General features: G+C 59.6%; 1 protein-coding gene across 1 annotated transcript; it reads left to right on the forward strand.

Annotated features, from left to right (window-relative positions):
* The first annotated feature begins 3,707 nt into the window (after positions 1 to 3,707).
* LOC144489625 (uncharacterized) lies at positions 3,708 to 19,812 on the forward strand. The gene is made up of 5 exons (XM_078207479.1): positions 3,708 to 4,138; positions 8,619 to 8,885; positions 11,530 to 11,592; positions 15,460 to 15,744; positions 19,703 to 19,812. Exons 1-5 carry the CDS (start codon positions 4,045 to 4,047, stop codon positions 19,810 to 19,812), a joined length of 819 nt encoding a protein of 272 aa, XP_078063605.1. The 5' UTR covers positions 3,708 to 4,044.
* Positions 19,813 to 20,064: the final 252 nt, after the last annotated feature.

Here is a 20,064-nt window from a genome sequence, read left to right on the forward strand (position 1 = left end):
ATCTAACCCCGTGCTGTACCTGTCCTGGGTGTGTTTGATGGGGGACAGTGTAGAGGGAGCTTTACTCTGTATCTAACCCCGTGCTGTACCTGTCCTGGGTGTGTTTGATGGGGACAGTGTAGATGGAGCTTTACTCTGTATCTAACCCCATGCTGTACCTGTCCTGGGAGTGTTTGATGGGGGACAGTGTACATGGAGCTTTACTCTGTATCTAACCCCGTGCTGTACCTGTCCTGGGAGTGTTTGATGGGGGACAGTGTAGAGGGAGCTTTACTCTGTATCTAACCCCGTGCTGTACCTGTCCTGGGAGTGTTTGATGGGGGACAGTGTAGAGGGAGCTTTACTCTGTATCTAACCCCGTGCTGTGCCTGTCCTGGGAGTGTTTGATGGGGGACAGTGTAGAGGGAGCTTTACTCTGTATCTAACCCCGTGCTGTACCTGTCCTGGGAGTGTTTGATGGGAACAGTGTAGAGGGAGCTTTACTCTGTATCTAACCCCGTGCTGTACCTGTCCTGGGAGTGTTTGATGGGGGACAGTGTAGAGGGAGCTTTACTCTGTATCTAACCCCGTGCTGTACCTGTCCTGGGAGTGTTTGATGCGGGACAGTGTAGAGGGAGCTTTACTCTGTATCTAACCCCGTGCTGTACCTGTCCTGGGAGTGTTTGATGGGGGACAGTGTAGAGGGAGCTTTACTCTGTATCTAACCCCGTGCTGTACCTGTCCTGGGAGTGTTTGATGGGGGACAGTGTAGAGGGAGCTTTACTCTGTATCTAACCCCGTGCTGTACCTGTCCTGGGAGTGTTTGATGGGGGACAGTGTAGAGGGAGCTTTACTCTGTGTCTAACCCCGTGCTGTACCTGTCCTGGGAGTGTTTGATGGGGGACAGTGTAGAGGGAGCTTTACTCTGTATCTAACTCCGTGCTGTCCCTGTCCTGGGAGTGTTTGATGGGGGACAGTGTAGAGGGAGCTTTACTCTGTATCTAACCCCGTGCTGTACCTGTCCTGGGAGTGTTTGATGGGGACAGTGTAGAGGGAGCTTTACTCTGTATCTAACCCCGTGCTGTACCTGTCCTGGGAGTGTTTGATGGGGGACAGTGTAGAGGGAGCTTTACTCTGTATCTAACCCCGTGCTGTACCTGTCCTGGGAGTGTTTGATGGGAACAGTGTAGAGGGAGCTTTACTCTGTATCTAACCCCGTGCTGTACCCGTCCTGGGAGTGTTTGATGCGGGACAGTGTAGAGGGAGCTTTACTCTGTATCTAACCCCGTGCTGTACCTGTCCTGGGAGTGTTTGATGGGGACAGTGTAGAGGGAGCTTTACTCTGTATCTAACCCCGTGCTGTACCTGTCCTGGGAGTGTTTGATGGGGGACAGTGGAGAGGGAGCTTTACTCTGTATCTAACCCCGTGCTGTACCTGTCCTGGGAGTGTTTGATGGGGGACAGTGGAGAGGGAGCTTTACTCTGTATCTAACCCCGTGCTGTACCTGTCCTGGGAGTGTTTGATGGGGGACAGTGTAGAGGGAGCTTTACTCTGTATCTAACCCCGTGCTGTACCTGTCCTGGGAGTGTTTGATGGGGTGACAGTGTAGAGGGAGCTTTACTCTGTATCTAACCCCGTGCTGTACCTGTCCTGGAAGTGTTTGATTTTGATTTGATTCATTATTGTCACATGTATTGGGACACAGTGAAAAGTATTGTTTCTTGCCCGTTGTACCGATCAAGCATGCTGTTCATAGAGAAGGAAAGGAGAGGGTGCAGAATGTAGCGTTACAGTCACAGCTCGGGGTGTAGAGAAAGATCAACTTAATGCGAGGTAGGTCCATTCAAAAGCAGCAGGGAAGAAGCTGTCCTTGAGTCGGTCGGTACGTGACCTCAGACTTTTGTATCTTTTTCCCGACGGAAGAAGGTGGAAGAGAGAATGTCCGGGGTGCGTGGGGGGGGGTCCTTAATTATGCCGGCTGCTTTTCCCCAAGGCAGCGGGAAGTGTAGACAGAGTCAATGGATCGGAGGCTGGTTTGAGTGATGGATTGGGCTACATTCACGACCCTTTTGTTGTTCCTTGCGGTCTTTGGCAGAGCAGGAGCCCAGACCAAGCTATGATACAGCCAGAAAGTTGGTGGCACAGTGTGTTGGCATTGCTGCCTCACCGCGCCAGGGACCCGGATTCGATTCCCGGCTCGGGTCACTGTCTGTGTGGAGTTTGCACATTCTCCCCGTGTCTGCGTGGGTTTCCTCCGGGGGCTCCGGTTTCCTCCTACAGTCCGAAAGACGTGCGGGTTAAGTTGATTGGCGATGCAACATTGACCCTGAGTGTCAGGGGGAGTAGCAGGGTAAATATGTCAGGTTATGGGGATAGGGTGGGATTGTTGGTACAGACTCGATGGGCCAGATGGCCTCCTTCTGGACTGTGTGAATGCTTTCTATGGGGCATCTGTAAAAGTTGGTGAGAGTCGTAGCGGACATGCCAAATTTCCTTAGTCTCCTGAGAAAGTAGAGGCGTTGGCTGTGTAGGTTAGGGGGGATTGGCCATGCTAAATTGTCCCTTAGTGTCCAAAGATGTGTAGGTTAGGGGGATTGGCCATGCTAAATTGTCCCTTAGTGTCCAAAGATGTGTAGGTTAGGGGGATTGGCCATGCTAAATTGTCCCTTTGTGTCCAAAGATGTTACGGTTAGGTGGATTGGCCATGCTAAATTGCCCCTTCGTGTCCAAAGATGTGTAGGTTCGGTGGATTGGCCATGCTAAATTGTCCCTCAGTGTTCAAAGATGTGTAGGTTAGGTGGATTGGCCATGCTAAATTGCCCCTTCGTGTCCAAAGATGTGTAGGTTCGGTGGATTGGCCATGCTAAATTGCCCCTTCGTGTCCAAAGATGTGTAGGTTCGGTGGATTGGCCGTGCTAAATTGTCCCTTTGTGTCCAAAGATGTGCTGGTTCGGTGGATTGGCCATGCTAAATTGTCCCTTAGTGTCCAAAGATGTGTAGGTTAGGTGGATTGGCCATGCTAAATTGCCCCTTAGTGTCAGGGGGACTAGCTAGGGTAAATGCATGGGGTTAAAAGTCTGACGGCAGCAGGGAAGAAGCTGTTCTTGAGTCGGTCGGTACGTGACCTCAGACTTTTGTATCTTTTTCCCGACGGAAGAAGTTGGAAGAGAGTCCGGGGGTGCGTGGGGGGGTCCTTAATTATGCCGGCTGCTTTTCCCCCGAGGCAGCGGGAAGTGTAGACAGAGTCAATGGATGGGAGGCTGGTGATGGGATTGGGCGACATTCACGACCCCTTTTGTAGTTCCTTGCGGTCTTGGGCAGAGCAGGAGCCCCAGACCGAGCTGTGATACAACCCAGAAAGGATGCTTTCTATGGGGCATCTGTAAAAGTTGGTGAGAGTCGGAGCTGACATGCCAAATTTCCATAGTCTCCTGAGAAAGTAGAGGCGTTGGTGGGGCTTTCTTAACTATAGTGTCGGCGTGGGGGGGGACCGGGACAGGTTGTTGGGGATCTGGACACCTGAAGCTCTCGACCATTTCTACTTGGTCCCCGTTGATGTCGACAGGGGGATGTTCTCCTTTACGCTTCCTGAAGTCGATGACAATCTCCTTCGTCTTGTTGACATTGAGGGAGAGATTATTGTTGCCAGTTCACCAGATTCTCGACCTCATGCCGTGTTTTGAGAGGATGGGCAGGGCAAAGAGGAAACCTCGGCTCCCCTGGGTATGACATCTGTTTTGAGGCAGGAAGGGACGCTCGGTTGGTTCGCACTCGGCCTGTTACCGGGCGACATTTCTCCACGCAGCGGCAGCCGGATTTTCTCGGGACCTCCGGGGGAGGGGGGGTGCAGCCGATCGGACCCTCCCGCATCACCCAAACCCCCTCCGTCACTCCCTCCCCCCCCCACCCCGGCTCCTCCTGGGCCTTCTCCTGTCCAGCCTGAGCTGCCAGGCCCACGTCCAGGCTTCATGGTCACGGACTAGGCCTCAAAGCTCCTGTTGGGGCGTTGCCGGGGAGAATCGAGAACGTCACCACGTTTCCCGGACACCCCCTGGCCAGGAGGGATGGTCAGGGAGAGGGGGCAATCCGCCCCAGTCATTCTCTGGCTCCTCTTCACTCTCGGGGCCTCCCAGGCCTTGTTGGAAGTTTCCGGAAGGGGTAAGTCTCATGGGAGGCTCGTCTTTACGAGAGGGTCTCCTGTTTCTGTCTATATTGTCTCCCCCTCCCTGTGAGACTCTCCCTCAGCACTGACCCTCCCACAGTGCGGCGCTCCCTCAGCACTGACCCTCCCACAGTGCGGCGCTCCCTCAGCACTGACCCTCCCACAGTGCGGCGCTCCCTCAGCACCGACCCTCCCACAGTGCGGCGCTCTCTCAGCACCGACCCTCCCACAGTGCGGCGCTCCCTCAGCACCGACCCTCCCACAGTGCGGCGCTCCCTCAGCACCGACCCTCCCACAGTGCGGCGCTCCCTCAGCACCGACCCTCCCACAGTGCGGCGCTCCCTCAGCACCGACCCTCCCACAGTGCGGCGCTCCCTCAGCACCGACCCTCCCACAGTGCGGCGCTCCCTCAGCACTGACCCTCCCACAGTGCGGCGCTCCCTCAGCACTGACCCTCCCACAGTGCGGCGCTCCCTCAGCACTGACCCTCCCACAGTGCGGCGCTCCCTCAGCACCGACCCTCCCACAGTGCGGCGCTCCCTCAGCACTGACCCTCCCACAGTGCGGCGCTCCCTCAGCACCGACCCTCCCGCAGTGCGGCGCTCCCTCAGCACCGAACCTCCCACAGTGCGGCGCTCCCTCAGCACTGACCCTCCCGCAGTGCGGCGCTCCCTCAGCACCGACCCTCCCACAGTGCGGCGCTCCCTCAGCACCGACCCTCCCACAGTGCGGTGCTCCCTCAGCACTGACCCTCCCACAGTGCGGCGCTCCCTCAGCACCGACCCTCCTACAGTGCGGCGCTCCCTCAGCACTGACCCTCCCACAGTGCGGCGCTCCCTCAGCACCGACCCTCCCACAGTGCGGCGCTCCCTCAGCACCGACCCTCCCACAGTGCGGCGCTCCCTCAGCACCGACCCTCCCACAGTGCGGCGCTCCCTCAGCACCGACCCTCCCACAGTGCGGCGCTCCCTCAGCACCGACCCTCCCACAGTGCTGCGCTCCCTCAGCACTGACCCTCCCACAGTGCGGCGCTCCTTCAGCACTGACCCTCCCACAGTGCGGCGCTCCCTCAGCACCGACCCTCCCACAGTGCGGCGCTCCCTCAGCACCGACCCTCCCACAGTGCGGCGCTCCCTCAGCACCGACCCTCCCACAGTGCGGCGCTCCCTCAGCACCGACCCTCCCACAGTGCGGCGCTCCCTCAGCACCGACCCTCCCACAGTGCGGCGCTCCCTCAGCACCGACCCTCCCACAGTGCGGCGCTCCCTCAGCACTGACCCTCCCACAGTGCGGCGCTCCCTCAGCACCGACCCTCCCACAGTGCGGCGCTCCCTCAGCACTGACCCTCCCACAGTGCGGCGCTCCCTCAGCACTGACCCTCCCACAGTGCGGCGCTCCCTCAGCACCGACCCTCCCACAGTGCGGCGCTCCCTCAGCACTGACCCTCCCCACAGTGCGGCACTCCCTCAGCACTGACCCCCCCACAGTGCGGCGCTCCCTCATCTGGTTTTGCTCCCTGGAATTTGGCAGATTGAGGGGGCAATTTGATTGGAGATTTCAGGATATTCGGGGGAAAGGATCGGATGGAGAGGATGAGACAGCTCTGTCTAAATGAGGACACAGAGGTGGCAAACGAGAAATTTTTGGCATAGTTTTCTGATGATCCACACTCTGCCCCACTCCCCGTGGGAGCGAGTCCCACATTCTCCCCCACTCCCCGTGGGAGCGAGTCCCACATTCTCCCCCACTCCCCGTGGGAGCGAGTCCCACATTCCCCCCCACTCCCCGTGGGAGCGAGTCCCACATTCCCCCCCACTCCCCGTGGGAGCGAGTCCCACATTCCCCCCCACTCCCCGTGGGAGCGAGTCCCACATTCTCCCCCACTCCCCGTGGGAGCGAGTCCAACATTCTCCCCCACTCCCCGTGGGAGCGAGTCCCACATTCTCCCCCACTCCCCGTGGGAGCGAGTCCCACATTCCCCCCCACTCCCCATGGGAGCGAGTCCCACATTCTCCCCCACTCCCCGTGGGAGCAGGTCCCACATTCCCCCCCACTCCCCCCGTGAGAGTTAGTCCCACATTCCCCCCCACTCCCCATGGGAGCGAGTCCCACATTCTCCCCCACTCCCCGTGGGAGCAGGTCCCACATTCTCCCCCACTCCCCGTGGGAGTGAGTCCCATATTCCCCCCCACTCCCCCCGTGGGAGCGAGTCCCACATTCTCCCCACTCCCCGTGGAAGCGAGTTCCACATTCTCCCCCACTCCCCGTGGGAGCGAGTCCCACATTCTTCCCGACTCCCCGTGGGAGCGACTCCCACATTCTCCCCACTCCCCATGGGAGCGAGTCCCACATTCTCCCCACTCCCCATGGGAGTGAGTCCCACATTCTCCCCACTCCCCATGGGAGCGGGTCCCACATTCTCCCCCCACTCCCCGTGGGAGCGACTCCCACATTCTCCCCCACTCCCCGTGGGAGCGACTCCCACATTCTCCCCACTCCCCATGGGAGCGAGTCCCACATTCTCCCCACTCCCCATGGGAGCGAGTCCCACATTCTCCCCACTCCCCGTGGGAGCGAGTCCCACATTCTCCCCCACTCCCCGTGGGAGCGAGTCCCACATTCTCCCCCACTCCCCGTGGGAGCGAGTCCCACATTCTCCCCCACTCCCCGTGGGAGCGAGTCCCACATTCTCCCCACTCCCCGTGGGAGCGAGTCCCACATTCTCCCCACTCCCCGTGGGAGCGAGTCCCACATTCTCCCCCACTCCCCATGGGAGCGAGTCCCACATTCTCCCCCACTGTCCGTGGGAGCGAGTCCCACATTCTCCCCCACTCCCCGTGGGAGCGAGTCCCACATTCCCCCCCACTCCCCGTGGGAGCGAGTCCCACATTCTCCCCCACTCCCCGTGGGAGCGAGTCCCACATTCTCCCCCACTCCCCCGTGGGAGCGAGTCCCACATTCTCCCCCCACTCCCCGTGGGAGCGAGTCCCACATTCTCCCCCACTCCCCCGTGGGAGCGAGTCCCACATTCTCCCCCACTCCCCGTGGGAGCGAGTCCCACATTCTCCCCCACTCCCCGTGGGAGCGAGTCCCACATTCTCCCCCACTCCCCCCGTGGGAGCGAGTCCCACATTCTCCCCACTCCCCGTGAGAGCGAGTCCCACATTCTCCCCCACTCCCCCGTGGGAGCGAGTCCCACATTCTCCCCCCACTCCCCGTGGGAGCGAGTCCCACATTCTCCCCCACTCCCCTTGGGAGCGAGTCCCACATTCTCCCCCACTCCCCCGTGGGAGCGAGTCCCACATTCTCCCCCCACTCCCCGTGGGAGCGAGTCCCACATTTTCCCCCACTCCCCGTGGGAGCGAGTCCCACATTCTCCCCCACTCCCCGTGGGAGCGAGTCCCACATTCTCCCCACTCCCCGTGGGAGCGAGTCCCACATTCTCCCCCACTCCCCGTGGGAGCAGGACAGGTTCTTGGTGAGGTGGGAAGGGTCGAGAGAGCTTCAAGTTTCTAGGTGTCCAGATCACCAACAACCTGTCCTGGTCCCCCCCACGCCGACACTATAGTTAAGAAAGTCCCACCAACGCCTCTACTTTCTCAGGAGACGAAGGAAATTTGGCATGTCCGCTACGTCACTCACCAACTTTTACAGATGCCCCATAGAAAGCATTCTTTCTGGGTTGTATCACAGCTCGGTCTGGGGCTCCTGCTCTGCCCAAGACCGCAAGGAACTACAAAAGGGGGTCGTGAATGTAGCCCAATCCATCACCAGCCTCCCATCCATTGACTCTGTCTACACTTCCCGCTGCCTCGGGGAAAAGCAGCCGGCATAATTAAGGACCCCCCCCACGCACCCCGGACATTCTCTCTTCCACCTTCTTTCGTCGGGAAAAAGATACAAAAGTCTGAGGTCACGTACCGACCGACTCAAGAACAGCTTCTTCCCTGCTGCTTTTGAATGGACCTACCTCGCATTAAGTTGATCTTTCTCTGCACCCCGAGCTGTGACTGTAACCCTACATTCTGCACCCTCTCCTTTCCTTCTCTATGAACGGTATGCTTTGTCTGTAAAGCGCGCAAGAAACAATACTTTTCACTGTATCCCAATAATAAATCAAATCAAATCAATTTTATGTGAGGCTCGAGAGAGAGGGGCTGAATGGCCTCCTCCTGTTCCTGTGTAACAGGCTGGAGAGAGAGAGGGGCTGAATGGGCCTCCTCCTGTTCCTGTGTAACAGGCTGGAGAGAGAGAGGGGCTGAATGGCCTCCTCCTGTTCCTGTGTAACAGGCTGGAGAGAGAGGGGCTGAATGGCCTCCTCCTGTTCCTGTGTAACAGGCTGGAGAGAGAGAGGGGTTGAATGGCCTCCTCCTGTTCCTGTGTAACAGGCTGGAGAGAGAGAGGGGCTGAATGGCCTCCTCCTGTCCATGCATCCATCCCAATGGATCATTCCAACTCCTTCTCGGTCTTTTTCAGAGGGTCACGGTGTGGTGTTGCCGTGTGGGTCAGGAGAGGTCATCGGGGATCAGCGGCGGGTGACCTGGAGGAGGTTCGGCAGCAACGTAACCCTGGCAACCTTGACCACGGGATCTGGGGAGACATTCCGGGGACGTCTCAGTCTTATCCACAATGGAGGTCTTTCGTTACTCCTATACAATGTCACGCTCACAGACAGAGGTGCCTACTCCTGTAGCAACCGAGAGCTCACTGGGAACATCACCAACCTTCTGGTCAAAGACAACTGTAAGTTACCCTGGAACCATGTTCAGCAAACACCACGGGGTTAGATACAGAGTAAAGCTCCCTCTACACTGTCCCCCATCAAACACTCCCAGGACAGGTACAGCACGGGGTTAGATACAGAGTAAAGCTCCCTCTACACTGTCCCCCATCAAACACTCCCAGGACAGGTACAGCACGGGGTTAGATACAGAGCAAACCTCCCCCTACACGGTCCCCCATCAAACACTCCCAGGACAGGTACAGCACGGGGTTAGATACAGAGTAAAGCTCCCTCTACACTGTCCCCCATCAAACACTCCCAGGACAGGTACAGCACGGGGTTAGATACAGAGTAAAGCTCCCTCTACACTGTCCCCCATCAAACACTCCCAGGACAGGTACAGCACGGGGTTAGATACAGAGTAAAGCTCCCTCTACACTGTCCCCATCAAACACTCCCAGGACAGGTACAGCACGGGGTTAGATACAGAGTAAAGCTCTGTCGTCACTGTCCCCATCAAACACTCCCAGGACAGGTACAGCACGGGGTTAGATACAGAGTAAAGCTCCCTCTACACTGGCCCCCATCAAACACTCCCAGGACAGGTACAGCACGGGGTTGGATACAGAGTAAAGCTCCCTCTACACTGTCCCCATCAAACCCTCCCAGGACAGGTACAGCACGGGGTTAGATACAGAGTAAAGCTCCCTCTACACTGCCCCCATCAAACACTCCCAGGACAGGTACAGCACGGTGTTAGATACAGAGTAAAGCTCCCTCTACACTGTCCCCCATCAAACACTCCCAGGACAGGTACAGCACGGGGTTAGATACAGAGTAAAGCTCCCTCTACACTGCCCCCATCAAACACTCCCAGGACAGGTACAGCACGGGGTTAGATACAGAGTAAAGCTCCCTCTACACTGTCCCCCATCAAACACTCCCAGGACAGGTACAGCACGGGGTTAGATACAGAGTAAAGCTCCCTCTACACTGTCCCACATCAAACACTCCCAGGACAGGTACAGCACGGGGTTAGATACAGAGTAAAGCTCCCTCGACACTGTCCCCCATCAAACACTCCCAGGACAGGTACAGCACGGGGTTAGGTACAGAGTAAAGCTCCCTCTACACTGTCCCCATCAAACACTCCCAGGACAGGTACAGCACGGGGTTAGATACAGAGTAAAGCTCCCTCTACACTGTCCCCCATCAAACACTCCCAGGACAGGTACAGCACGGGGTTAGATACAGAGTAAAGCTCCCTCTACACTGTCCCTCATCAAACACTCCCAGGACAGGTACAGCACGGGGTTAGATACAGAGCAAACCTCCCCCTACACGGTCCCCCATCAAACACTCCCAGGACAGGTACAGCACGGGGTTAGATACAGAGTAAAGCTCCCTCTACACTGTCCCCCATCAAACACTCCCAGGACAGGTACAGCACGGGGTTAGATACAGAGTAAAGCTCCCTCTACACTGTCCCCCATCAAACACTCCCAGGACAGGTACAGCACGGGGTTAGATACAGAGTAAAGCTCCCTCTACACTGTCCCCATCAAACACTCCCAGGACAGGTACAGCACGGGGTTAGATACAGAGTAAAGCTCTGTCGACACTGTCCCCATCAAACACTCCCAGGACAGGTACAGCACGGGGTTAGATACAGAGTAAAGCTCCCTCTACACTGTCCCCCATCAAACACTCCCAGGACAGGTACAGCACGGGGTTGGATACAGAGTAAAGCTCCCTCTACACTGCCCCCATCAAACACTCCCAGGACAGGTACAGCACGGGGTTAGATACAGAGTAAAGCTCCCTCTACACTGTCCCCCATCAAACACTCCCAGGACAGGTACAGCACGGGGTTAGATACAGAGTAAAGCTCCCTCTACACTGTCCCACATCAAACACTCCCAGGACAGGTACAGCACGGGGTTAGATACAGAGTAAAGCTCCCTCGACACTGTCCCCCATCAAACACTCCCAGGACAGGTACAGCACGGGGTTAGGTACAGAGTAAAGCTCCCTCTACACTGTCCCCATCAAACGCTCCCAGGACAGGTACAGCACGGGGTTAGATACAGAGTAAAGCTCCCTCTACACTGCCCCCATCAAACACTCCCAGGACAGGTACAGCACGGGGTTAGATACAGAGTAAAGCTCCCTCTACACTGTCCCACATCAAACACTCCCAGGACAGGTACAGCACGGGGTTAGATACAGAGTAAAGCTCCCTCGACACTGTCCCCCATCAAACACTCCCAGGACAGGTACAGCACGGGGTTAGGTACAGAGTAAAGCTCCCTCTACACTGTCCCCATCAAACACTCCCAGGACAGGTACAGCACGGGGTTAGATACAGAGTAAAGCTCCCTCTACACTGTCCCCATCAAACACTCCCAGGACAGGTACAGCACGGGGTTAGATACAGAGTAAAGCTCCCTCTACACTGTCCCCCATCAAACACTCCCAGGACAGGTACAGCACGGGGTTAGATACAGAGTAAAGCTCCCTCTACACTGTCCCCCATCAAACACTCCCAGGACAGGTACAGCACAGGGTTAGATACAGAGTAAAGCACTGGGACAGACAGGATGGGCAGAATGGCCTGTGTTTGGGGTGTTTGGCGTCACTAACTCTCATCCTCATTGGTTCCAGGTACGATGGACGACATGTTCTCCTTGAACTCGACGGCCAATCAGAGATCTGCAGGGCCCAATGGTAACTTAAGGCCAGCCAATCACAAGGCGGCGTGTCTCATACCACTTGGCGTGCTCCCCCGTCCCCCAAACCCCCCTCGCTCTCCCCCGTCCCCCCTACCCCCCTCGCTCTCCCCCGGGCCCTCCTGCCCCCCTCGCTCTCCCCCGCCCCCCCTCGCTCCCCCCCACCGTCCCTCTCGCTCTCCCCCGCGCCCCCCCTCGTTTCCCCCCCCCACTAATGGGTCAACCCACTGCCCATGGAACTGCGGTGATTCAAGATGGCGGCTCCCCCTTCCCCAGGGGCAACTTCGGATGGGCAGTGAATGTTGGCCAAGCGGAGGCGCCCATGTCCCACCAATGGATAAATAAAGAGCCAGAACTCTCGAACTATCTGCCGACCAGTTCCCCCGGAATATCCCGCAATCCCTCCATCAAGAGGTCCCCTTGATCTGTCTCTCACTCAGCTGGGAGACCAGAACATCTCACCCAATATCCCAGTTCCCCCGTCCGTCTCTCTCTCGCCCTCTCCCCGTCTCTCTCTCTCTCTCCCCGTCTCTCTCTCTCTCTCCCTCTCCCCGTCTCTCTCTCTCTCTTCCTCTCCCCGTCTCTCTCTCTCTCTCCCTCTCCCCGTCTCTCTCTCTCTCTCCCTCTCCCCGTCTCTCTCTCTCCCTCTCCCCGTCTCTCTCTCTCCCTCTCCCCGTCTCTCTCTCTCTCTCCCTCTCCCCGTCTCTCTCTCTCTCTCCCTCTCCCCGTCTCTCTCTCCCCCTCTCCCCATCTCTCTCTCCCCCTCTCCCCATCTCTCTCCCTCTCCCCGTCTCTCTCTCTCCCTCTCCCCCTCTCTCTCTCTCCCTCTCCCCGTCTCTCTCTCCCCTTCTCCCCGTCTCTCTCTCTCTCTCCCCGTCTCTCTCTCTCCCCCTCTCCCCGTCTCTCTCTCTCTCTCCCCGTCTCTCTCTCTCTCCCTCTCCCCGTCTCTCTCTCTCTCCCTCTCCCCGTCTCTCTCTCTCCCCCTCTCCCCGTCTCTCTCTCTCCCCCTCTCCCCGTCTCTCTCTCTCCCCCTCTCCCCGTCTCTCTCTCTCCCCCTCTCCCCGTCTCTCTCTCTCCCCTCTCTCTCTCTCTCTTCCTGTCTCTCTCTTTCTCTCTCTTTCTCCCTCTCTCTCCGTCTCTCTCTCTCCCCATCTTGCTCTCTGTCTCTCTCTCTCTCCCTCTCCCCGTCTCTCTCTCTCCCCTTCTCCCCGTCTCTCTCTCTCTCCCTCTCCCCGTCTCTCTCTCTCTCTCCCCGTCTCTCTCTCTCTCCCCGTCTCTCTCTCTCTCCCTCTCCCCGTCTCTCTCTCTCCCTCTCCCCGTCTCTCTCTCCCTCTCCCCGTCTCTCTCTCTCTCCCTCTCCCCGTCTCTCTCCCTCTCCCCATCTCTCTCTCTCTCCCTCTCCCCGTCTCTCTCTCTCCCTCTCCCCGTCTCCCTCCCTCCCTCTCCCCGTCTCCCTCCCTCCCTCTCCCCGTCTCCCTCCCTCCCTCTCCCCGTCTCCCTCCCTCCGTCTCTCTCTCTCCCCCTCTCCCCGTCTCTCTCTCTCCCCCTCTCCCCGTCTCTCTCTCTCCCCCTCTCCCCGTCTCTCTCTCTCCCCCTCTCCCCGTCTCTCTCTCTCCCCCTCTCCCCGTCTCTTTCTCTCTCCCCGTCTCTCTCTCTCCCCCCGTCTCTCTCTCTCCCCCCGTCTCTCTCTCTCCCCCCGTCTCTCTCTCTCTCCCTGTCTCTCTCTCCCTCTCCCCATCTCTCTCTCTCTCTTCCTGTCTCTCTCTTTCTCCCTCTCTCTTCCTGTCTCTCTCTCCCCATCTTGCCCTCAATCTCTCTCTCTCTCTCTCCCGTCTCTCTCTCTCCCCCTCTCTCTCCCTCTCCCCGTCTCTCTCTCTCTCCGTCTCCCCGTCTCTCTCTCTCTCTCTCCCTCTCCCCGTCTCTCTCTCTCTCCCCGTCTCTCTCCCTCCCTCTCCCCGTCTCTCTCTCTCTCCCTCTCCCCGTCTCTCTCTCTCTCCCCGTCTCTCTCTCTCTCCCTCTCCCCGTCTCTCTCTCTCCCTCTCCCCGTCTCTCTCTCTCTCCCTCTCCCCGTCTCTCTCTCTCCCCCCTCTCTCTCTCTCCCTCTCCCCATCTCTCTCTCTCTCTTCCTGTCTCTCTCTTTCTCTCTCTTTCTCCCTCTCTCTCCGTCTCTCTGTCTCCCCATCTTGCTCTCTGTCTCTCTCTCTCTCCCTCTCCCCGTCTCTCTCTCTCCCCTTCTCCCCGTCTCTCTCTCTCTCCCTCTCCCCGTCTCTCTCTCTCTCTCCCGTCTCTCTCTCTCCCTCTCCCCGTCTCTCTCTCCCTCTCCCCGTCTCTCTCTCTCTCCCTCTCCCCGTCTCTCTCTCTCTCCCTCTCCCCGTCTCTCTCTCTCTCTCCCTCTCCCCATCTCTCTCTCTCTCCCTCTCCCCGTCTCTCTCTCTCCCTCTCCCCGTCTCTCTCTCTCTCCCTCTCCCGTCTCTCTCTCTCCGTCTCTCTCTCTCCCTCTCTCCCCCTCTCCCCGTCTCTCTCTCTCCCTCTCCCCATCTCTCTCTCTCTCCCTCTCCCCGTCTCTCTCTCTCTCTCCCCGTCTCTCTCTCTCCCTCTCCCCGTCTCTCTCTCTCCCTCTCCCCGTCTCTCTCTCTCCCTCTCCCCGTCTCTCTCTCTCCCTCTCCCCGTCTCTCTCTCTCTCTCCCCTCTCCCCATCTCTCTCTCTCTCCCTCTCCCCGTCTCTCTCTCTCCCTCTCCCCGTCTCTCTCTCTCTCCCTCTCCTGTCTCTCTCTCTCCGTCTCTCTCTCTCCCCCTCTCCCCGTCTCTCTCTCTCCCTCTCCCCGTCTCTCTCTCTCTCCTCTCCCCGTCTCTCTCTCTCCCTCTCCCCATCTCTCTCTCTCTCTCTCCCTCTCTCTCACTCTCCCCGTCTCTCTCTCTCCCTCTCCCCCGTCTCTCTCTCTCCCTCTCCCCGTCTCTCTCTCTCCCTCTCCCCGTCTCTCTCTCTCCCCTCTCCCCGTCTCTCCCTCTCCCCGTCTCTCTCTCCCCCTCTCCCGTCTCTCTCTCTCCGTCTCTCTCTCTCCCTCTCCCCCGTCTCTCTCTCTCCCCCTCTCCCGTCTCTCTCTCTCTCCCTCTCCCCATCTCTCTCTCTCTCTCTCCCTCTCTCCCCGTCTCTCTCTCTCCCTCTCCCCGTCTCTCTCTCTCCCTCTCCCCGTCTCTCTCTCTCCCTCTCCCCGTCTCTCTCTCTCCCCTCTCCCCGTCTCTCCCTCTCCCCGTCTCTCTCTCCCCCTCTCCCGTCTCTCTCTCTCCGTCTCTCTCTCTCCCTCTCCCCCGTCTCTCTCTCTCCCCCTCTCCCGTCTCTCTCTCTCCCTCTCCCCGTCTCTCTCTCTCTCCCTCTCCCCCTCTCCCTCTCCCCGTCTCTCTCTCTCCCTCTCTCCCCGTCTCTCTCTCTCCCTCTCCTCGTCTCTCTCTCTCCCTCTCCCCGTCTCTCTCTCTCCCTCTCCCCGTCTCTCTCTCTCCCCTCTCCCCGTCTCTCCCTCTCCCCGTCTCTCTCTCCCTCTCCCGTCTCTCTCTCTCCGTCTCTCTCTCTCCCTCTCCCCCGTCTCTCTCTCTCCCCCTCTCCCGTCTCTCTCTCTCCCTCTCCCCATCTCTCTCTCTCTCCCTCTCCCCCTCCCCCGTCTCTCTCTCTCCCTCTCTCCCCGTCTCTCTCTCTCCCTCTCCCCGTCTCTCTCCCTCCCATTCCTCAAGCTCGGAATATCTCTCGCTCCTCGCGTTCTGCCTGCCCCCCCCCCCCACCACGCCCTGGAAACCCGCGCCCTCGCCCATGTGTTCCTTAAGTCCCGCTATTTTCTCCAGTCCCATCATGTTTTGCTGCCCTCTCCCGCAGAGTTTCCGACGGGGACCCTCTCCGCCTGTGCCGGTGACGATGTCTGGATTCCGTGCCGACTGACCGGAAACGGCCCCTACAGGTGGGAGGGGCAGAGAGAACCCCACGACCAGGAGGGGGTCTCGAAGCTGCTCGACCGGGTGTTGCTGCACCCTGGGTATGGGGTCTCATTGGTGAGTGGGGCCTCCCTGGTCATCTTCCGTCTCCGCCAACGACACGGGGGCATCTACACCTGTCGGACTAACAGGATGGAGTACGGGGTCAAACTACGCGTGGAGAAGCCAGGTAACCTCCTCCAGTCCCGACGCACCCCCCTCCCTATCTCTGTAACCTCCTCCAGTCCCGACGCACCCCCCTCCCTATCTCTGTAACCTCCTCCAGTCCCGACGCACCCCCCTCCCTATCTCTGTAACCTCCTCCAGCCCCCTACACCCCCTCCCTATCTCTGTAACCCCCTCCAGCCCCTACACCCCCTCCCTATCTCTGTAACCTCCTCCAGTCCCGACGCACCCCCCTCCCTATCTCTGTAACCTCCTCCAGCCCCCTACACCCCCTCCCTATCTCTGTAACCTCCTCCAGCCCCCTACACCCCTCCCTATCTCTGTAACCTCCTCCAGCCCCCTACACCCCCTCCCTATCTCTGTAACCTCCTCCAGCCCCCTACACCCCCTCCCTATCTCTGTAACCTCCTCCAGCCCCCTACACCCCTCCCTATCTCTGTAACCTCCTCCAGTCCCGACGCACCCCCCTCCCTATCTCTGTAACCTCCTCCAGTCCCGACGCACCCCCCTCCCTATCTCTGTAACCTCCTCCAGCCCCCTACACCCCCCTCCCTATCTCTGTAACCTCCTCCAGCCCCCTACACCCCCTCCCTATCTCTGTAACCTCCTCCAGCCCCCTACACCCCCCTCCCTATCTCTGTAACCCCCTCCAGCCCCCTACACCCCTCCCTATCTCTGTAACCTCCTCCAGCCCCTACACCCCCTCCCTATCTCTGTAACTTCCTCCAGCCCCTACACCCCCTCCCTATCTCTGTAACCTCCTCCAGCCCCTACACCCCCTCCCTATCCCTGTAACCTCCTCCAACCCCTACACTCCCTCCCTATCTCTGTAGCCTCCTCCAGCCCCCTACACTCCCTCCCTATCTCTGTAACCTCCTCCAGCCCCCTACACCCCCCTCCCTATCTCTGTAACCTCCTCCAGCCCCCTACACCCCCTCCCTATCTCTGTAACCTCCTCCAGCCCCCTACACCCCCTCCCTATCTCTGTAACCTCCTCCAGCCCCTACGCCCCCTCCCTATCTCTGTAACCTCCTCCAGCCCCCTACACCCCCTCCCTATCTCTGTAACCTCCTCCAGCCCCCTACACCCCCTCCCTATCTCTGTAACCCCCTCCAGCCCCCTACACCCCCTCCCTATCTCTGTAACCTCCTCCAGCCCCCTACACCTCCTCCCTATCTCTGTAACCTCCTCCAGCCCCTTCACCCCCTCCCTATCTCTGTAACCCCCTCCCTATCTCTGTAACCTCCTCCAGCCCCCTACACCCCCCTCCCTATCTCTGTAACCTCCTCCAGCCCCTACGCCCCCTCCCTATCTCTGTAACCTCCTCCAGCCCCCTACACCCCCTCCCTATCTCTGTAACCTCCTCCAGCCCCCTACACCCCCTCCCTATCTCTGTAACCCCCTCCAGCCCCCTACACCCCCTCCCTATCTCTGTAACCTCCTCCAGCCCCCTACACCTCCTCCCTATCTCTGTAACCTCCTCCAGCCCCTTCACCCCCTCCCTATCTCTGTAACCCCCTCCCTATCTCTGTAACCTCCTCCAGCCCCCTACACCCCCCTCCCTATCTCTGTAACCTCCTCCAGCCCCCTACACCCCCTCCCTATCTCTGTAACCTCCTCCAGTCCCCACACCCCCTCCCTATCTCTGTAACCTCCTCCAGCCCCTACACTCCCTCCCTATCTCTGTAACCTGCTCCAGCCCCCTACACCCCCTCCCTATCTCTGTAACCTCCTCCAGCCCCTACACCCCCTCCCTATCTCTGTAACCTCCTCCAGCCCCGACACCCCCTCCCTATCTCTGTAACCTCCTCCAGCCCCCTACACCCCCTCCCTATCTCTGTAACCTCCTCCAGCCCCGACACCCCCTCCCTATCTCTGTAACCTCCTCCAGCCCCCTACACCCCCTCCCTATCTCTGTAACCTCCTCCAGCCCCCTACACCCCCTCCCTAACTCTGTAACCTCCTCCAGCCCCCTACACCCCCTCCCTATCTCTGTAACCTCCTCCAGCCCCCTACACCCCCTCCCTATCTCTGTAACCTCCTCCAGCCCCCTACACCCCCTCCCTATCTCTGTAACCTCCTCCAGTCCCCTACACCCCCTCACTATCTCTGTAACCTCATCCAGTCCCCTACAAGCCCTCCCTATCTCTGTAACCCCCTCCAGCCCCCTACACACCCTCCCTATCTCTGTAACCTCCTCCAGCCCCCTAGTCCCCTCCCTATCTCTGTAACCTCCTCCAGCCCCCGACACCCCCTCCCTATCTCTGTAACCTCCTCCAGCCCCTACACCGTCTCTCCCTACCTCTCCCCATCTCTCTCTCTCTCCCTCTCCCGTCTCTCTCTCCCTCTCCGTCTCTCTCTCCCTCTCCCCGTCTCTCTCTCTCCCTCTCCCCGTCTCTCTCTCTCTCCCTCTCCCCGTCTCCCTCCCTCTCCCCGTCTCTCTCTCTCCCTCTCCCCGTCTCTCTCTCTCTCCCTCTCCCCGTCTCCCTCCCTCTCCCCGTCTCTCTCTCTCCCTCTCCCTCTCCCCGTCTCTCCCTCCCTCTCCCCATCTCTCCCTCCCTCTCCCCGTCTCTCCCTCCCTCTCCCCGTCTCTCCCTCCCTCTCCCCGTCTCTCCCTCCCACTCCCCGTCTCTCCCTCCCTCTCCCCGTCTCTCTCCCTCTCCCCGTCTCTCTCCCTCTCCCCGTCTCCCCCCCCCTCCCCGTCTCTCTCTCCCCCCCCTCTCCCCGTCTCTCTCTCCCCCCCCCTCTCCCCGTCTCTCTCTCCCCCCCTCTCCCCGTCTCTCTCCCTCCCTCTCCCCGTCTCTCTCTCCCCGTCTCTCTCTTTCCCTCTCTCCCCATCTCTCTCTCCCTCTCCCCGTCTCTCTCTCCCCCTCTCCCCGTCTCTCCCCCTCTCCCCGTCTCTCTCTCTCCCCGTCTCTCTCTCTCCCCGTCTCTCTCTCTCCCTCTCCCCGTCTCTCTCTCCCTCCCCGTCTCTCTCTCTCTCTCCCCGTCTCTCTCTCTCTCTCCCCGTCTCTCTCTCTCTCTCCCCCTCTCTCTCTCTCTCCCTGTCTCTCTCTCCCCCCCTCTCCCCCCTCTCCCCATCTCTCTCTCCCCCTCTCTCTCTCCCTCTCCCCGTCTCTCTCTCTCCCTCTCCCCGTCTCTCTCTCTCCCTCTCCCCGTCTCTCTCTCTCCCTCTCCCCGTCTCTCTCCCTCCCTCTCCCCGTCTCTCTCCCTCCCTCTCCCCGTCTCTCTCCCTCCCTCTCCCCGTCTCTCTCTCTCCCTCTCCCCTCTCTCTCTCTCTCTCTCCCCGTCTCCCTCTCCCTCCCCGTCTCTCTCTCTCCCTCTCCCCGTCTCCCTCTCCCTCCCCGTCTCTCTCCCTCCCTCTCCCCGTCCCTCTCTCTCCCTCTCCCTCTCCCCGCACTCCCTCTCCCCTCTCTCTCTCTCTCTCTCCCCGTCTCCCTCTTCCCGCACTCCCTCTCCCCTCTCTCTCCCCGTCTCCCTCTCCCCGTCTCCCTCTTCCCGCACTCCCTCTCCCCTCTCTCTCCTCCCTCTCCCCGCACTCCCTCTCCCCTCTCTCTCCCTCCCTCTCCCCGCACTCCATCTCCCCTCTCTCTCCCTCCCTCTCCCCGCACTCCATCTCCCCTCTCTCTCTCTCTCTCTCTCCCCGTCTCCCTCTCCCCGCACTCCATCTCCCCTCTCTCTCTCTCTCTCTCTCTCTCCCGTCTCCCTCTCCCCTCTCTCTCCCCGTCTCCCTCTCCCCGTCTCCCTCTCCCCTCTCTCCCCGTCTCCCTCTCCCCGCACTCCCTCTCCCCTCTCTCTCTCTCTCTCTCTCTCCCTCTCCCCGTCTCCCTCTCCCCTCTCTCTCCCCGTCTCCCTCTCCCCGTCTCCCTCTCCCCGCACTCCCTCTCCCCTCTCTCTCCCTCCCTCTCCCCGCACTCCATCTCCCCTCTCTCTCTCTGACGTTCTGACCTTCCTCTCGGCAGGTTTCTGGGAGCTGCTCCTGGAGTGGTGGATTCCCCTGACGACCGTTAGCTGTGCTCTTTTCCTCTACGCCTCGGTCCTGGCCTTGATTCACAGGCTGCGACGCAGTTAAGTGGTCGGTTAATTGGATCTTGCTGTGCATCGGCCTTTCCTGCTGGTGAACATACCTCGAGGAACAGGAGGAGGCCATTCGGCCCCTCTCTCTCCAGCCTGTTACACAGGAACAGGAGGAGGCCATTCAGCCCCTCTCTCTCCAGCCTGTTACACAGGAACAGGAGGAGGCCATTCAGCCCCTCTCTCTCCAGCCTGTTACACAGGAACAGGAGGAGGCCATTCAGCCCCTCTCTCTCCAGCCTGTTACACG

This window comes from Mustelus asterias, unplaced genomic scaffold, assembly GCF_964213995.1.
Source record: "Mustelus asterias unplaced genomic scaffold, sMusAst1.hap1.1 HAP1_SCAFFOLD_2363, whole genome shotgun sequence".
Classification (NCBI taxonomy): Eukaryota; Metazoa; Chordata; class Chondrichthyes; order Carcharhiniformes; family Triakidae; genus Mustelus; species Mustelus asterias.

Coding starts and splice junctions, on each gene's coding strand:
- LOC144489625 (XM_078207479.1), top strand. CDS start 4,045: ATGGTCAGGGAGAGGGGGCAATCCGCCCCAGTCATTCTCTGGCTCCTC. Junction 8,886..11,529: donor CCTTCTGGTCAAAGACAACT/GTAAGTTACCCT, acceptor CATTGGTTCCAG/GTACGATGGACGACATGTTC. Junction 11,593..15,459: donor GAGATCTGCAGGGCCCAATG/GTAACTTAAGGC, acceptor CCTCTCCCGCAG/AGTTTCCGACGGGGACCCTC.